Source organism: Coregonus clupeaformis, chromosome 6 (assembly GCF_020615455.1).
Source record: "Coregonus clupeaformis isolate EN_2021a chromosome 6, ASM2061545v1, whole genome shotgun sequence".
Classification (NCBI taxonomy): domain Eukaryota; kingdom Metazoa; phylum Chordata; class Actinopteri; order Salmoniformes; family Salmonidae; genus Coregonus; species Coregonus clupeaformis.
The window spans coordinates 24,528,274-24,546,855 of record NC_059197.1 but is presented as its reverse complement, the minus strand read 5'-3'; the positions used below and the strand labels follow the sequence as shown (position 1 = coordinate 24,546,855).

The following is an 18,582-nucleotide window of genomic DNA, read 5'->3' as shown; positions in this document are numbered from 1 at the left end:
AACAGTGATGCCTCATACAATACTGGCTCTGGGGGAATGAACGCGAGGACAGAATATGGCACATTGTAATGCTAGTTCACCAATCAGTGCTGACAAGGACCTGTTTCCACGCGAATGACTTTTCAGTGCCTGTGGTATAAATATCAGCCATCTGCAAGACCATCTGCATTAGGGTGCTATATCATGCACCAAGGCCAAGTCACCAATCAGTGCTGACAAGGACCTGTTTCCACGCTAATGACTTTTCAGGGCCTGTGGAATAAATATCAGCAAGACCATCTGCATTAGGGTGCTATATCATGCACCAAGGCCAAGCCACCAAACATGGACAAGTTTGCTTCCATGGGTGACCTGCTGCATGATTATTAGTATCTACCTCGCAATACTTAATCTAATGTATTACATTTTAGTATTTTAGCATTTCAGGAGCAATTAGGGTTAAGTGCCTTGCTTAAGGGCATATTGACAGATTTTTCAACTAGTTTGCTTCGAGGATTCGAACCAGCATCCTTTCAGTTACTGGCCCAACACTCTTAACCACTTGGCTACCTGTCGCCCTATCTGTGGCAAACTTATCCTTCGGGGACAATTCAGTATGTGTTTGCAATCAGTTCAGTGGTGATTGCACGATCAACTGTTGTTATCTGCTCAGAGATTGTGCCATGTTATCACATGAGCTTATTGAGTAAGCGGCACATGCACCCCCAATGCTATTGCTTTGCTTCTCTCCTGGAATTGTGCTGACAGTGCCAAGCCTGTCTATGGCTATGCCTTGGATTGCAGCATCAAGGGTAGTCTGCCATCCATCATAGTTTGGCAATCTGTGTTGGAAGAGCAGAGTTACACTTTATGCTCTTATTTTTCGACAATGAATTGAGTAGTCGCAATGAGACAGTTATATAAATTACATGTTTGTCGTAAGATTGATTGACGTCTATCAATAACATTATCAAAATAGGACACACTTATGAATACAAAAAACATATAAGTTTGTTTAAAATATGAAGGAGCTCTCTGACAAAACTGCACATGCTATAGCACATGGTTAGAGTGAGACAAAGAGAAGCACTTCCATATCTCTCCTGGCACATTAGCTTGATGTAGATGGAGGGGAAGGGGGGGCATTGTTTCAAGCTATCTAGTTATTGGGATGGAAAATAATGAGGGGTCTTGTGCTCAAAGAGCCATTTCATAGAGAAGCAGCAGTGAGGGGGAGGGCTAGCCTGGTGACCCCTGGAGACCCCAGCCCTGTGTGTTATTTCAGTAGATTGTTCAGAGACAGAAGAGGGGATTAATCTGTCTCAATGCCTAATAGGAAACATTGCTCCTCTCTCTGTTGTTTATTTACCTCACTGTTGCACAGTCATACATTGTGACCCTTTTGATGCACTGCTAAGGAAGTGGGCCTCAAGTAGCCTACCCAACAGTCAGACCAGCCCAAGATGCCGTTGTGGTCATATGAGGGGATGTGAGGGCTTCAGACTCTAGAGGTCTCCATCCAGCATGCAGCAACATCCACCTATCGGGATTCTGCCCCTTACTTTCTAGTGCAGCGGTATAGGAAGGAAAGGAGGAGACCGCTCAGAGCCACGGAGACAGAGGAACCTGAGACACGCACGCGTCAGAGCGAGACAGAAAGGAAGGGAATTTTGATTTGACGCGTGGCGGATTGTGATGAAAATGACGATAAGAAAGAGGTGCATTCTTTAGTGAAGGGAGGAATTGACATTTCGAGTATTCAGCATATGATGTCCTTGGATCCCTGCTCATTGTAGATTATATTTAATTTTCTCTCTCCCATTGCTGATGTGCTACTTTATTGTGACTGTACACTTCGTTCACCCGCATGAATTTTAAGGCAGCCTGAGCGCATTGTTTCCAGCTTCGTTGCATGGGATTTCCAGTCGTGTCCGGTGCCGTGATGTCTGCAACATTTCGCTCTTTGTTTCTGGGTAAGTGAGTTCGCATTCATATAAAAATATTTAGTTATTAATAGGTGATTATCAATGACATGATAAAGGATGAAATTGGGTTGTTGTGTGTTGTAATAATAATTATGATTTATATCGAGCCATTATATCAATTTGTAGGCTATTGTTCACAAAAAATTTACCATAGCGCTCTATTGTGCCTCATTTTATCCAGAATTATATCGAAATTAGCCTACAAATGATGTAACATAAGCTATTCATAATATTTATATCATGTTCTTTTTGAATAGCCTAGATCACTTTGACAAATTAGCCATTTTAAAATGTAAAATAAATAGTGAGATGAGATGAGATGAGACTTCATTGTGATAAGTAATTCAAGTGAAAAATGTGTGTTAAGAAGAAAAAAGTTCACATCGTAAAAAAAAGAACCCCCTACAATGTGAATTGAAAGCAGATGTTTCTGTGTTATGATCACTGTACAAAGGCTGCACTTCAGGCATCCATCCACTTGACTGGTGCTGGAGAAAGACTGTAGTCTGAGTGTATTGTATTGTCCATTGTCTGTTAATGACAGAATAAACACAACTGCTTCTTAGCAGAAAGCACAAAGACAGGGAACGCCACCTATAATCCGAAGCACAAACTAATGTGTTGTGACACCGATTGGCAAAAATAGATATGTCTAATAGATCATGGCAGGTGGTGAGAGTGGCTCGCTGGTGCCCTGAGAGGGACCTGACCGCTAGATGAGGAAGCTAGATATGGCGTGCCTGCATGTGCCAGGGTGAGAGCTCGTGAGAGTGGTGCAAAGTAAACATGGAATACACTGGTGCTTGTCTCCTTTGGTTAAATTCCAACAATTCTGTCCGTGGTTGTGATGGTGCATTCCATATATATATATATATATATATATATATATATATATATATATATATATAAAAATATTTTTTTTTTTGTCTGATGACTGTTTGTTGGTTATAGCCTTTTGTATGTAACCTAATGTGTTTAGCAAACTTAGACCTTTAATATAGTATATATTTTCTTTACAATAGCACATTAAATACATGACCTCTGGTAATATATACTGAACATAAATATAAACTCAACATCTAAAGTGTTGGTCCCATGTTTCATAAACTGAAATAAAAGATCCCAGAAATCGTCCATATGCACAAAAATATTATTTCTCTCAAATTGTGTGCACAAATTTGCTTACATCCCTGTTAGTGAGCATTTATCCTTTGCCAAGATAATCAATCCTCCAGACAGGTGTGGCATATCAAGAAGCTGATAAAACAGCATGATAAATACACAGGTGCACCTTGTGCTGGGGACAATAAAAGGCACTCTAATGTGCAGTTTTGTCACACAAGACAATGCCACAGATGTCTCAACTTTTGAGGGAGCGTGCAATTGGCATGCTGACTGCAGGAATGTCCACCAGAGCTGTTGCCAGAGAATGTAATGTTAATTTCTCTACCATAAGTGGCCTACAACATCGTTTTAGAGAATTTGACAGTACGTCCAACCGGCCTCACAACAGCATACCTTGTGTAACCATGCCAGCACAGGACCTCCACATCCGGCTTCTTCACCTGGGTTGACAGTCTAGACATGCAATCATAGCTCTAGTGAACTGTATTATCAGCTATTTATTTTGTTAGCTGGTGGTGATGATGATGATGATGGTGATGAACGTGATGTGATGATGGTGATGATGGTGTTGATGGTAATGGTGCAGATTGGTGATGATGGTGGTGGATGATGATGATGATGATGGTGATGGTGAAGATTGGTGATGATGCAGATTGGTGATGGTGATGATGGTGATGATGATGATGATGATGATGATGGTGGTGGTGATGATGATGGTGGTGGTGGTGCTGATGATGATGATGATGGTGATGGTGGTGATGATGATGGTAATGGTGCTGATGATGATGATGTTGATGGTGAGGGTATGGTGGTTTTTGTGGGGGTGATGATGATGATGATGGTGGTGATGATGATGTGATGGTGGTGATGATGATGATGATGATGATGGTGGTGATGATGATGTGATGGTGTTGATGGTGCTGATGATGGTGGTGGTGATGTTGATGGTGGTGGTGCTGATGATGATGATGGTGCTGATGATGATGATGGTAGTTGTGCTGATGATGATGATAATTGTGATGGTGATGGTGTGATGGTTTTGGTGGTGGTGATGATGATGATGATGATGGTGATGATGGTGGTGGTGATGATGATGGTGGTGGTGGTGCTGATGATGATGATGATGATGATGATGATGTTTTGGTAGTGGTGCTGATGATGGTGATGGTGATGGTGATGGTTTGGTGGTTTTGGTGGTGCTGATGATGATGGTGAGTATAATAGAATTTGTATTATTGTTTGTATTTGGCAGATTAGTGTAGGGCTGATGTGAAAGTTGGAATTGATAGTGGCACAGTGGTCTAAGGCACTGCATTGCATTGCTAGCTGTGCCACTAGAGATCCTGGTTTGAGTCCAGGCTCTGTCGCAGCCGGCCGCGACCAGGAGACCCATGGGCGGCGCACAATTGGTCCAGCGTCGTCCAAGGTAGGGGAGGGTTTGGCCGGCAGGGATGTGGGTTCGTTTCCCACGGGGGGCCAGTATGAGAAAATTTTTTTAAATAAAAAAAATTAAACACATGTATGCATTCACTAACTGTAAGTCGCTCTGGATAAGAGCATCTGCTAAATGACTAAAAATGTAAATGTAAAAAAAATAGTCAGATGGCATACATGTAGTGGTGACATACCCCTCTGTGCGGTCTTTCATAATGGCAAACCAGGTTGAAGGACATTTCCCTTATAGTTATGAACAGTATTTTTTAAAGACCAACACAAAGGCTGAGCTAAGAGAGAATATATTATTTTATTATGGAATGATCAATACTCATTAATAGAGCTCATTTCCTTTTAATTTGTCTTTGGCCTTGGAAGTCCTAAGACATCCTTAATTTAATATCTGTGGGAGATGTAATATCCAGTGTTCACATTATAGATAAGTACCACAATTAAACACCACAGAATTCCTTAACTGCCTTTATCAAGGCTTACATCACAAAATGAATAGTGAAGCAGAAGGTCAAATAATGTGGTAAAGCCCATAAAACAGCTGGAAGTAGAACCAAACCAAAGTAGTGGAGCTTAATGATGGATTGCCTGCTTGTCCTTCCCTCATCAATATATGGTTTTGCATGGAAAATGTTAAGTGACTGTCCAGGAAGTAATAACAGATTGTAATTCACTTGACAGAAATGTAATGGGAAAAAATGAGTAGCCCTTCCATTGGAGTTATCCATTTCCAACCCCCAAACACCCTAATTTCAAATGGAGCTTATCCACTTTGACCGCTATGATTTTTAGCAGTCTTGCATCTATGCTGCTCTATGACAATGGCAGAGGGAATTTGAGTTGCATCCTCAAATTGCATAATCATCGTTAATCTGATCCATTATGTGTGGAGATAGACACTAAGAACAACTAGGTTTAAAACTGTTTTCTGTTCCCATTCTATATTTAGCGAGTCTCCAGGGGTGGCAAAGGATCTTTCATATGCGGAGATGACAGGAGCCTCCAGAGCCAGAGGTTATGAAGTGACATCTTGATGTGTCTGCTCCTGAATCACACTCCCACACATTCTACCCCCCCCTATCTCACACACATACAAAGCAATTTATTTTAAATCAGATGACCATAAAAAGCATTAAGACTGTTGTTCTAGTTATTGCATATCTAGTCAGTATTCATAGACTAGGGGCTGTATTACATATATATATCTTTTTTTTTTGTAATTTAGCAGACACTCTTATCCAGAGCAACCTACAGTTAGTGAGTGCATACATTTTCATACCGCCCCCCGTGGGAATCGAACCCACAACCCTGGCATTGCAAGCGCCATGCTCTACCAACTGAGCTACACAGGACCCAATCCGTATCGCAGAAGTTCAGCATTACAGCATGAATTAATTTAAAGGCAATATTCCCGCGTTAGCGGAGACTGCATTCACGTAAACGCTCCAAATATTTCAAGCTCTAGATTGCAGAGATACACACAGGATGGAACAACCTTATAGAAGTGGTGAGCACACATCTAATGAGCAGCTTAATGAGACGATGTTCGAGCATAAAGGTCTAACTGCCACTACTAGAACTATACACCCATATCGCTAACAAACACTGATTTGCTTTTCTAGCAGTTTTTGTGTTACTTGATTCCTATGGCCTTGAGATGGCTAATACGCTTTTCCAATTTTTCTGCTGAAAGAACCTTGTTTCATTGATTGAAATGCTTTTAGGAAACGTCCAGAGCAAGCCTAGGGCCCGATTCAATCAGATCCGCTTTAGCCGACATCCCCATAGCGGTTGTTTTGGCGGTATTGGAGGTGGAGCTGTGTTAGAGCTGTCTAATCCACAAGCAGCTCCGTGCATTAAGGCCGGTTAAGGCTATCGCAGGTCACTTCCATTGGATGCAATGAAACCACACCCGACTATAATCCGACAATTCCCATGCAGCCGCGTTAGAAGTTCATGCAGCCGCTTTGCAAGTTCAAACACTCAAATTAGACTTATAGGCATAAATCTCCACATCCAAATTAACATGAAAACATGGATTAGTCTAACATCAATGGGTTGACATTTTTATCAGTCATTATTTCTATCATCGATAGAGCCTACACTTTCTAGCGCTGTTTTGAACTTCTAACGCAGTAGGGATAATAAGGAAGGGACTGGTTTGTGACAAACAAGAGTAGCCGCTCCCCGATCTGTCAGCTCATACCTTAGTTACACCTCCAACACCATCAAAACATCAGGTGCAGTTCATTTGGAATGTTTTCAGACCCCTTAACTTTTTCCACATTTTGTTACCTTTACAGCCTTATTCATTTTCCTCATCAATCTACACACAATACCCCATAATGACAAACTGAAAACAGGTTTTAGACATTTTTGCACATTTATTACAAATAAAAAACAGAAATACCTTATTTACATAAGTATTCAGACCCTTTGCTATGAGACTCGAAATTGAGCTCAGGTGCATCCTGTTTCCATTGATCATCCTTGAGATGTTTCTACAACTTGTTTGGAATCCACCTGTGGTCAATTCAATTAATTTGACATAATTTGGAAAGGCACACACCTGTCCATATGAGATCACACCGTTGACAGTGCATGTCAGAGTAAAAACCAAGCCATGAGGTCTAGGAATTGTCCGTAGAGCTCCATGACAGGATTGTGTCGAGGCACAGATCTGGGGAAGCGTACCAAAAAATGTCTGCAACATTGAAGGTCCCCCAAAAAACAGTGGCCTCCATCATTCTTAAATGGAAGAAGTTTGGAACCACCAAGACTCTTCCTAGAGCTGGCCACCCAGTCAAACTGAGAAATTAGGGGAGAAGAGCCTTGGTCAGGGAGGTGACCAAGAACCCGATGGTCACTCTGACAGAGCTCCAGAGTTCCTCTGTGGAGATGGGAGAACCTTCCATAAGGACAACCATTTTTATTTATTTTTATTTCACCTTTCTTTAACCAGGTAAGCCAGTTGAGAACAAGTTCTCATTTACAACTGCGACCTGGCCAAGATAAAGCAAAGCAGTGCGATAAAAACAACAACACAGAGTTACATATGGGGTAAAAAAAACAAAGTCAAAAAATACAACAGAAAATATATATACAGTGTGTGCAAATGTAGCAAGTTATGGAGGTAAGGCAATAAATAGGCTATAGTGCAAAATAATTACAATTAGTATTAACACTGGAATGCTAGATGTGCAAGAGATTATGTGCAAATAGAGATACTGGGGTGCAAAAGAGCAAAATAAATAACAATATAGGGATGAGGTAGTTGGGTGGGCTAATTTCAGATGGGCTGTGTACAGGTGCAGTGATCGGTAAGGTGCTCTGACAACTGATGCTTAAAGTTAGTGAGGGAGATAAGAGTCTCCAGCTTCAGAGATTTTTGCAATTCGTTCCAGTCATTGGCAGCAGAGAACTGGAAGGAATTGCGGCCAAAGGAGGTGTTGGCTTTGGGGATGACCAGTGAGATATACCTGCTGGAGCGCAGACTACGGGTGGGTGCTGCTATGGTGACCAATGAGCTAAGATAAGGCGGGGATTTGCCTAGCAGTGATTTATAGATGGCCTGGAGCCAGTGGGTTTGACGACGAACATGTAGTGAGGACCAGCCAACAAGAGCGTACAGGTCACAGTGGTGGGTAGTGTATGGGGCTTTGGAGACAAAACGGATGGCACTGTGATAGACTACATCCAATTTGCTGAGTAGAGTGTTGGAGGCTATTTTGTAAATGACATCGCCGAAGTTAAGGATCGGTAGGATAGTCAGTTTTACGAGGGCATGTTTGGCAGCATGAGTGAAGGAGGCTTTGTTGCGAAATAGGAAGCCGATTCTAGATTTAACTTTGGATTGGAGATTATTAATGTGAGTCTGGAAGGAGAGTTTACAGTCTAACCAGACACCTAGGTATTTGTAGTTGTCCACATACTCTAGGTCAGACCCGTCGAGAGTAGTGATTCTAGTCGGGTGGGCGGGTGCCAGCAGCGTTCGATTGAAGAGCATGCATTTAGTTTTACTAGTGTTTAAGAGCAGTTGGAGGCTACTGAAGGAGTGTTGTATGGCATTGAAGCTCGTTTGGAGGTTGGTTAACACAGTGTCCAATGAAGGGCCAGATGTATACAAAATGGTGTCGTCTGCGTAGAGGTGGATCTGAGAGTCACCAGCAGCAAGAGCGACATCATTGATATACACGGAGAAAAGAGTCGGCCCAAGAATTGAACCCTGTGGCACCCCCATAGAGACTGCCATAGGTCCAGACAACAGGCCCTCCGATTTGACACATTGAACTGAGGAGTGCATCTCTGCAGCACTCCACCAATCAGGCCTTTATGGTAGAGTGGCCAGACGGAAGCCACTCCTCAGTAAAAGGCACATGACAGCCTGCTTGGAGTTTGCCAAAAGGCACCTAAAGGGCTCTTAGACCATGTGAAACAAGATTCTCTGGTCTGATAAAACCAAGATTGAACTCTTTGGCCTGAATGCCAAACGTCACATCTGGAAGAAACCTGGCACCATCCCTACGGTGAAGCATGGTGGTGGCAGCATCATGCTATGGGGATGCTTTTCAGCGGCATGGACTGGGAGACTAGTCAGGATTGAGGGAAAGATGAACGGAGCAAAGTACAGAGAGATCCTTGATGAAAACCTGCTCCACAGCGCTTAGACTGGGGCGACGGTTCACCATCCAACAGGACAACGACCCTAAGCACACAGCCAAGACAATGCAGGAGTGGCTTCTGGACAAGTCTTTGAATGCCTTTGAGTGGCCCAGCCAGAGCCCGGACTCGACCCCAATCGAACACTCTCTGGAGATACCTGAAAATAGCTGTGCAGCGACGCTCCCCATCCAACCTGACAGAGCTTGAAAGGATCTGCAGAGAAGAATGGGAGAAACTCCCCAAATACAGGTGTGCCAAGCTTGTAGGGTCATACCCAAGAAGACTCAAGGCTGTAATCGCTGCCAAAGGTGATTCAACAAAGTACTGAGTAAAAGGTCTGAATACTTTTGTAAATGTGATATTTCAGTTGTTTATTTTAAATACATTTGCTAAAATTTCTAAAAACCTGTTTTTGCTTTGTCATTATGGGGTATTGTGTGTAGATTGATTACGGGAAAAAACTATTTAATCAATTTTAGAATACAGCTGTAATGTAACAAAATGTGGAAAAAGTCAAGGGGTCTAAATACTTTCCAAATGCACTGTATGTGGATCCGGCCAAAGCTGGTTAGCGCTCGATCTGATTGAATCCAGGCCCTAGTTCTGTGTTTTGAATGAGAGAGACTTTAGGTGAAATAGTGCCTGGTTTATACCTGTTCTTTTTACTGTGTGTATTTTTAACAGCCAAAGACATCCTCTGTACAAGTGAAGGTCATTCTGGCGAGATGAAAATGTACATTTCAGCATGACAGATTTCCTCTCTCTTTTCTAAATCCTGCCTACTTTACCTTCTAGTGTCTGTCACCTTCATCTTATTTGCATCAATACACTACATTGACATTGGGCATCTATTTCACCATTGATAGTCTTTTCAAGAGGTCTGACTCAAAATACAGTATGTTTTTGTTTGAAATATTATGTAGCATTGACGTGGGCCACAAACATCTGGACAGAACTGGGTTTGTGTTGTTTTCTGACCTATAAATCTCAGCCTCTTTTAAAACTTTACTGACAAAATGACTTCCAGATTATTTTGGAACACGTGAACAGGAACTGCCTATTTCACTGTACAGCTAACTTTTGACAGATGTTCTGGAGAGGCTCAGATTCACGTTAACTCAAGCCACATGTATAGTACAGTAGGCTATGTTCATTCTGGTACACCAAGCTCTTCTTTCTATGATATCTATCAAGCATTGCAGACCTTCCATTTTACGTTCGAACAGCAGAGTGTCCTGCCGCTTTCTCTAATCTCTGCCGCCATGGTCATTTACAAGCAAAAGTTAGGATTTCTGCATTATTTGCTGGGGTGAATAACCATGAAAGTCAATGGATCGGGGACAATTATTGCTTCTTTTCAGGAAAGCTTTGACGCTAGTGAACATAAACAGTTTGATGAGGGTCTCTTTGATTGTTTTATAAGAATGCAGAGATCTGAGGGTGAACAAATGACAAGACAAATGCTGATGTTTTTTGCCCTGAACTACAAAGGGCATGGTGCTGCCTTGCATTGATTCACCTCACTAAAGTCCCGGTATGACATTTTGATATTGTAGATAGATTGTGGGTTCTATCAATTTAATTGTTTGCATCATTTCTAATCCCCGTTATTTTTTAAATATGTATTTCTTTATACTTTTTCCCCCTGCCCTACCATCCCTACCCTGATTGGAGTAAACTAACGGACAACAATACTTCTACTGCTACTTACAGCTATTTTCACTCACATGTACGGTACATATATTCCTAATTTACTCTTTCTGCAAGTGCCGGATTTTCACCCACAGCGACCAATCCACCATTCATTCTGATCTTAACGCCAACCCTCCGATGTCCAGAGATGAACCCATCTTTCCCAGTATAAGGCCATTTTGTTATTTCCTTTTGGAATACATCCCTCCATTTTACTATGATGTCTTACGGGGGTCCTGAAACTCCCTATTTGTAACATTTATACCAATATTGCCCTAAAAATAAATACTTTACCCAAGAGTATAATGATATTTCCCATTGACTGATCGTAGTTTTTCAGATCACCTGGTATGATACTGTTGCACATCAATGATTGACACTGTTGGACTTCAACCACATCTTTCAATGGATACCTACTGCCAAGTGAATAGAGATTGATCATTCCAAGCTCACAGCTCTGTTTTGCTTCTCTCAAGCATGCTCTACCTAAGCGAAAACTGGCAGCCCAGAATAAGACTGGCCCGCTTGTCTACTCATAGCAGAAGTTGCTTTTGATCTGTGTTCGCTCTTTGGAAACCATTAATATCTGTTTTCAGAGAGGCTTCAACCCTAAAGAAAATCCCTGTCGCAAAGGTGTCTTTCAATTTCAAGCATCTTAGCATACAGTTTACATCAATGACATGAGAAGAATAACAAGTGCATTACAATATATTTTATATGTGGTTTGCCTCCATTGAAAATAATGGAATTGTCATTCTGTACGTTCGTTCCATAGCTGAAATTGGCCAAACATTATTTTTCTCAGAGGCTGTAGGGAGTGTTTCCTCTGTGTGTAACGCTCTAGTCCGCTGTCGCCTGGACCGCCCATTAGCTTGAGCTGAGGTGATCACGCTGCAAGGCTGAGATGATGAATTGTGATTTGACTGTTTTATGTGATAGGTCAAATTTGCAAGCCCTCGCATAATATGCAGGGTATTGCTGATTTTGCAAAAAAAATCCTGGAGGGACTAATTGATTATTATGTCCAAATAGAGGCTTTGATGTTCAAAAGGCATGATATGACTGAGGATCTGAATAATTTGGGAATATTGCTCTCAGAGGGATAGGTTCTCACTATAAAGCACTCTATGACAGTGATCATCAACTAGATTCAGCCGCGGGCCAATCTTTTCTTGAGCGGTTGGTCGGGTGGCGGAACATAATTACAATAATTTGTAGACTGCAAATTGATCACAAGAAGCCCAAACAGATATAATATTTGACTAAAACATAATCATTTCAAACCTTGCTTACTTTTGAATATAATCACGTGCCTCTCTGCAATCACAGGAGGTCGATGGCACCTTAATTGGGGAGAACGGGCTGGTGGTTGTGACTGGAGCGGAATTAGTGGAATGGTATCAAATACATCAATCACATGGATTCCAGGTGTTTGTTGCCATTCCATTTGCTCCGTTCCGGCCATTATTATTCCACTGGTAGAAATACTTGGGAACAGATTTCCCAAATTAAAATCCCTTGGAGCTGTTTTCCTGGTGTTTTTACAGTTTTTTATGTCTAACAAAAAAATGAAAATTAATCCTTTAATTTATTTGGCTCACAAAACTTGGGGAGGCCAAATAAAACCTTTTGCCCACGGACCGCCAGTTGGGAAACCCTGCTCTATGATCTATGAAGCCCAAAGACATGATTCTTCACACAGTCAAGCAGGAGAATCTCTGAACATACTTCCCTCGCATCAGGACAGCAACGCTAATTCACTAAGGCTTGACTCCCACATATGACATTAAGCAGTAATTTAATTACTGAAATTGATTTCAGATTTTTTTTTAATCAACCCATGATGCAAAAGCATGTTTCACAAGGCAATGACAACCCTGTTGTTTTTTTCTCTCTCTCTTCTTGTAGAATGAGAGCCAACTGAGAGAACGGGGGAAATGTTCCACGTCTCACTCTTTAGACGCTGTTCCTTTCAATTTGAAACAGTCTATTAGCTCTGCTAGCAGGCCACTCCATTAGGTGTTTTGCTCCATTGTCTCACTCCATTTCCCTCTTGTTGCTCTCCCCCAAGCATTAGTGCCAGTAATCAGCAGAGGCCTCCTGTTCTTCTTGCATTCATCTTCACCCCCATTGGACGTCACCACTCCATCTGTATAAGATCCAAAGATGGATGGTGTTTGCAGGGGGAATTTGGTGGCCAGTGATTAGTGCATTTAAAAGTAGGAAGAAGGAATGATTAACCTGCAGGTAGCAACAACACCTTGAGGACCACCTGTCTTCTTACCTGAGTCCAAGTCCCTATTTGATTTGGAGGGGTTTTAAAATCTGAGGCTTGTTCATGGTGCAATACTTTTGTTTTATATCTGTAATTAATTGACATAACTTCCTGTAATTCAGATAGGTTGCAATTATTTTATTAGAATCATGAAAAAGGCTTTATATGATAAACACATATACTGACGCTGATTTTTAACTAAGGATAAATGCATTGGTCATCACGACTGCAGATCTTTTATTGCTATTCAGTACTAGTAGCTGTAGAATGCAATATTTAGGTCCCACTGTAGTGGCTTGCTGTTATCCTGTACTAGAGGCATCATGATGGATGGTTTAATTATCGAGCCACAATGCCTGGCATTTATTTGGCTGTTCATACCACAGCAAAAACATTGTAAACTGGATATCGCTGATCAATCGCTAGGCTGCCTGCAATTAAGTGTGTAATGCTGCTGATTACGATAGCCTGCAGTGTGTCACACTAATGGTGGCTCAACCTTTAAACTCTGAGAGGCGAGATGCACTCAATGGAAGAAGTTTATGTTTGTATGGAAGATTAAGTCACATTCAGGTGCTTAGACCAGGGGTGTCAAACTCATTTTGCCCCGGGGGCTACATTCAGTCTTCAATGAGGTCTGGAGGGCCACACTTAAAATGGGTTATATTTCCTCGCCGTAACAATTTGTAAAAAATAGTCCTCTATCTGTCACGTTCGTTAAGAGACGGGTCAGACCAAGGTGCAGCGTGGTATGCGTACATGTTTATTAGAACAAATAAACACTCGACAAAACAACAAAAGCAACGTAATCGTGAAGATCCTAAGGGCTAACACCACAAGCCTATCAGGAACACATGATCCCACAACTAAGGTAGGCAACCAGGCTACCTAAGTATGATCCCCAATCAGAGACAACGAGCGACAGCTGCCTCTGATTGGGAATCACACCCTGCCAAACCTAGACATACACATACTAGATCTCCAACATAGAATATGATCACATAGATCTCCAACTGAAACTCACACCCTGACCCAACCAACAAGAGTTCTCTAGGTCAGGGCATGACAGTACCCCCCCCCCCCCCAAAGGTGCGGACTCCGGCCGTCATTAGCCTCGGAGGCGGCTCTGGCTCCGGGCGTGACGACCTCTCCCTCTCTGCCTCCCCGTTGCACCCCTGGTCTGGTCTGGACCTCGGCGCGATGCTTCCCCTCTCCTTCCTCCCACGATGCACCAAGCCCTGTCTAGACCCTGGTGTGGGAGGCCCCGACCCTAGAGTGGGGCTGACGTCTGGGCCTGGAGTGGAACCGCTGACCAGAGCTGAACTGGACCCCGGTGGAGCGGACTGCCCTGGCTCCGGAGTGGAGCCGCTGACCGGAGCTGAACTAGATCCCGGTGGAGCGGACTACTCTAGCTCCGGAGTGGAGCCGCTGACCGGAGCTGGATTAAAAACCGGTGGAGCGGACTGCTCTGGCTCCGGAGTGGAGCCGATGACCGGAGCTGGACTGGGCACCGGTAGAGCGGACTGCTTTGGCTCCGGAGTGGAGCCGCTGACCGAGCTGGACTTGGCACCGGTGGAGCGGACTGCTCTGGCTCCGGAGTGGAGCCGCTGACCGGAGCTGGACTGGACACCAGTGGAGCGAACCACTCTGGCTCCGCAGTGGAGCCATTGACCGGAGCTGGACTAGGCACCGGTGGAGCGGACTGCTCTAGATCCGGAGTGGAGCCGCTGACCAGAGCTGGACTTGGCACCGGTGGAGCGGACTGCTCTGGCTCCGGAGTGGAGCAGCTGACCGGAGCTGGACTAGGCTCTGGTGGAGCGGACTGCTCTGGCTCCGGAGTAGAGCAAACTTCCGGACCCGTATCCATCTCCATCTCTGGAGCAGGACTAAACGCCGTGCCCAGCCTGGGCACCGACGCAGAGGAAAATTCCAGCCCTGTAGTAGGACTGGTTGCCGGCCCCAGACTGGGCACTGACACGTTTAGGAGCTCCTTCTCCAAAACGGGGCTGTACGTCGTGCCCACCCTGGGCACCGATGCAGAGGTGGTTTCCAACCCTGTAGTTGGGCTGGTTGCCAGCCCCAGACTGGGCACCGACACGCTAAAGTGCTCCCTGCAGGGAACCGTCGCTGGAGGTCGGGTGAGTTGTGTGGTTGGATGAGGTGTAGAAACGCCACCTCTCTCCCATCGCTCCAATGTACTCACCACGCGCACCATTGCGCTGCCGAGAGCCTGGATCCTGCTCGCCTGCCGTTGGATACGTTCCTCCAACGATCCGGACGGACCGACTGTACCTGCTGACTCCATTTTAGGTGCGTGTTTCTGTCCTGGAACGGGCCGTGCCGGACTGGGAACACGCACCACTGGCTTGGTGCGAGGAGCAGGCACGGGCCGCGCTGGACTGGGAACACGCACCACTGGCTTGGTGCGGGGAGCAGGCACGGGCCGCGCCGGACTGGGAACACGCACCACTGGCTTGGTGCGAGGAGCAGGAACGGGGCGTACCGGGCTGGGAACTGGCGTTGGAGATCCACGACTGTTCCAGTCCTTCTCTCGCCACCGCCAATCCCCCTCCAGTGAGGACTCATCCGGGAGCCCCCACGAGTGAGGGAACAGAAATTCATCGTCGTCGTCTTCCTCCGACTCCTCTGTGTAAAACTGCTCCCATTCCTGCTTTCATGGTTGTAGGGACTCCACCTGGAACCCCCACGGGTGCAATGGTCGGGGCTCTTCTCTCTCGATCCCCGACCACCCCTTTAGCCCCCCCCCAAAATGTTTTATTTGGGCTGCCTCTCGGGCTTCCTCTTCGGCCGGCACCGTTGATGTCGCCGTTGATCCTCTCCTACCAGGGCTTCCTCCTTCGCCCAGGGTCCTTTATCGGCTACACTCTCCTTCATTACCTCCCGGTAACGGATGGCCTCCTCCTCAGTAATTTTCCCCCAACCGAGGAGGACATCTACCAAGGTTACCTCCCATTGAGTCCCAGGCGTTTGCTCCTTCTGGGCACGCTGCTTGGTCCTTTTACGGTGGGATCTTCTGTCACGTTCGTTGAGAGACGGGTCAGACCAAGGTGCAGCGTGGTATGCGTACATGTTTATTAGAACAAATAAACACTCGACAAAACAACAAAAGCAACGTAACCGTGAAGGTCCTAAGGGCTAACACCACAAGCCTATCAGGAACACATGATCCCACAACTAAGGTAGGCAACCAGGCTACCTAAGTATGATCCCCAATCAGAGACAACGAGCGACAGCTGCCTCTGATTGGGAATCACACCCGGCCAAACCTAGACATACACATACTAGATCTCCAACATAGAATATGATCACATAGATCTCAAACTGAAACTCACACCCTGACCCAACCAACAAGAGTTCTCTAGGTCAGGGCGTGACACTATCTGTCGTTTTTGGAATTTCCGATGCTCCCTGACTGTCTAGCTTTCATTTCGGTGATTATTAGCGAGTTGGACACAATCAAGAAATGTTATGAATGTAGGTCCATTATCATTACTACACAGTTTCAATTTGGTTTTAGTCATTTTAAAGTATATTTAACATACTTTGCATACTGTTTTATATATATATATATATTTTGTTTTATGTATATTTGACACCCCTGGCTTAGACCGTGGTGAGTGTACAGTAGATTGCCCTCCCTGCTGAAAAATCTATTTTTTTCTCCCCTTCCTGTGAAACTGTTCCAGAACAGATGGCATCACCACCTTTATTTTTACGAGTCGTTAGACTTGACTTGATGATGAAATGGAGCCTTTCCGCTATACTGCCCATGCAGATGTGTAGCTCAATGGTTTGATGTTATCCACCATGTCGCAGAGTGCCGTGCAGCAATAGCGATGTAATATACAGCCCAAACACATACGAGCATTACATTTTCACCTTACAAGGTTTTGGATATTGTCTTTCCAAAGAGGGCATATTGTGTTTCCCCGTGACTGAGGTGGCAGAAGCACCACGGTCTGTGCTCTGATAACTGTGGTCCTCTGTAGCTCAATTGGTAGAGCATGGTGCTTGTAACGCCAGGGTAGTGGGTTCGATCCCCGGGACCACCCATACGTAAAAATGTATGCACACATGACTGTAAGTTGCTTTGGATAAAAGCATCTGCTAAATGGCATATTATTATAATAGAATGGGGTAGTTATTCTGCATGCCTGAAATACACACTCACACTCTCTCTCTCTCTCACACACACACTACTCCTGCCCTGAGACCGTGAGGCTCATGGTACGGTTGTACTCGTGCGTCTGAGCAGGCTTCCAGTACCCTGGGGAGTGGCAAATTAATGCCATCTACTTCCCTGTTCCTAGATGGACTAAGCTCCTAGTTACATTTCCTGCAGATGCTACCATTTTCTATCCATTGTTTAGTCATCTTCTGCCTCTCCTGTGTCTCTCCTGGATTCTTTACCTTGGTCCTCTTGCAGCCTGACAGGCTAACTGTAGCTCACTATGCCACCAGACAAGGCACTGGGCTTAGGACTGTGTTTAAAATGCTTGTCATGGTTTTGTGTTTTTGTCAAAAGTGTCACATTTCAATATATTCCATGCTGGTGCTGGACAGTTCGCTTGTGAATGAGATGTTCCTTTTCAAATATTTGTTCAGTTGGGAGCAAATAGAACATGATGGGCTTGTCTTCTTGATATTCAATGTGAGGTTTTTAACAGTACACATCACTTCAGAAAGGGAAATCTGGAGTGTTAGCATTTGGCATGATTTGCCATCCGGGGTCCAGAGTTGCTGTGGAGGAGGAATAGCAACATTGCAAAATCAAGCTCTTAAAATAATTAAAGTTGGTATTCTAGACTAGTCCAAGCTCAAAAAGTACAGTGATGGGAGGTACTGTACCATCAACTGTATGCTATGTTATACATTACAAAAAAATGGCTTGGGGTTAGAATATAGAAAAGGAAAATGTTATTAAATGGATGGTCTATTCTTTGTTTGCGAGGAGAGCATAAGGACATGCCTCATCTCCTTGGTTACTGGACCCAATTTAAAAAACAAACATTTTCTCTATGTAGAGGAGAAGACGTTATTTACTCTACTGATCTTTCCTCATGGATGCACTCTTGACGTTGAACAATGTGGAGGAGCCGACTTGTCACTAGCCCCTTTGCTAATGAGGCAATTAAGTGTATCCTGCCGTGGTGGAGCACTGGGCTGAGTGTAGGGCTGAGAAGTAATCGGCAGTCTCAGCAAACACCAAGCGTCTCATACCCTCTGGCTGCAAACAGAATGCACAAGCAGTCCTGTCTGGTGGGATTCACTCCCCCTCCATCCCCTCTCCCCTCCTCCCTTCTCCTGTGGCCCTCCCTCGTCAATGTGACCCTCGCTCATCTCTTCAGATCAACATGATTGATGCTTGTGCGCTTCCTGTTTGGTGATGGGATATGA

General features: G+C 44.3%; 1 protein-coding gene across 1 annotated transcript in view; it reads left to right on the top strand.

Annotated features, from left to right (window-relative positions):
* The first annotated feature begins 1,474 nt into the window (after positions 1-1,474).
* The window catches only part of LOC121568043 (CXADR-like membrane protein), a 115,355-nt gene continuing 98,247 nt past the window's right edge, over positions 1,475-18,582 (top strand). The window contains exons 1-2 of the mRNA XM_045219603.1: positions 1,475-1,697; positions 1,859-1,952. Of these exons, the coding sequence (XP_045075538.1) occupies positions 1,892-1,952 (61 nt within the window). The 5' untranslated portion in view covers positions 1,475-1,697; positions 1,859-1,891. The remainder of the gene's footprint in view (positions 1,698-1,858; positions 1,953-18,582) is intronic.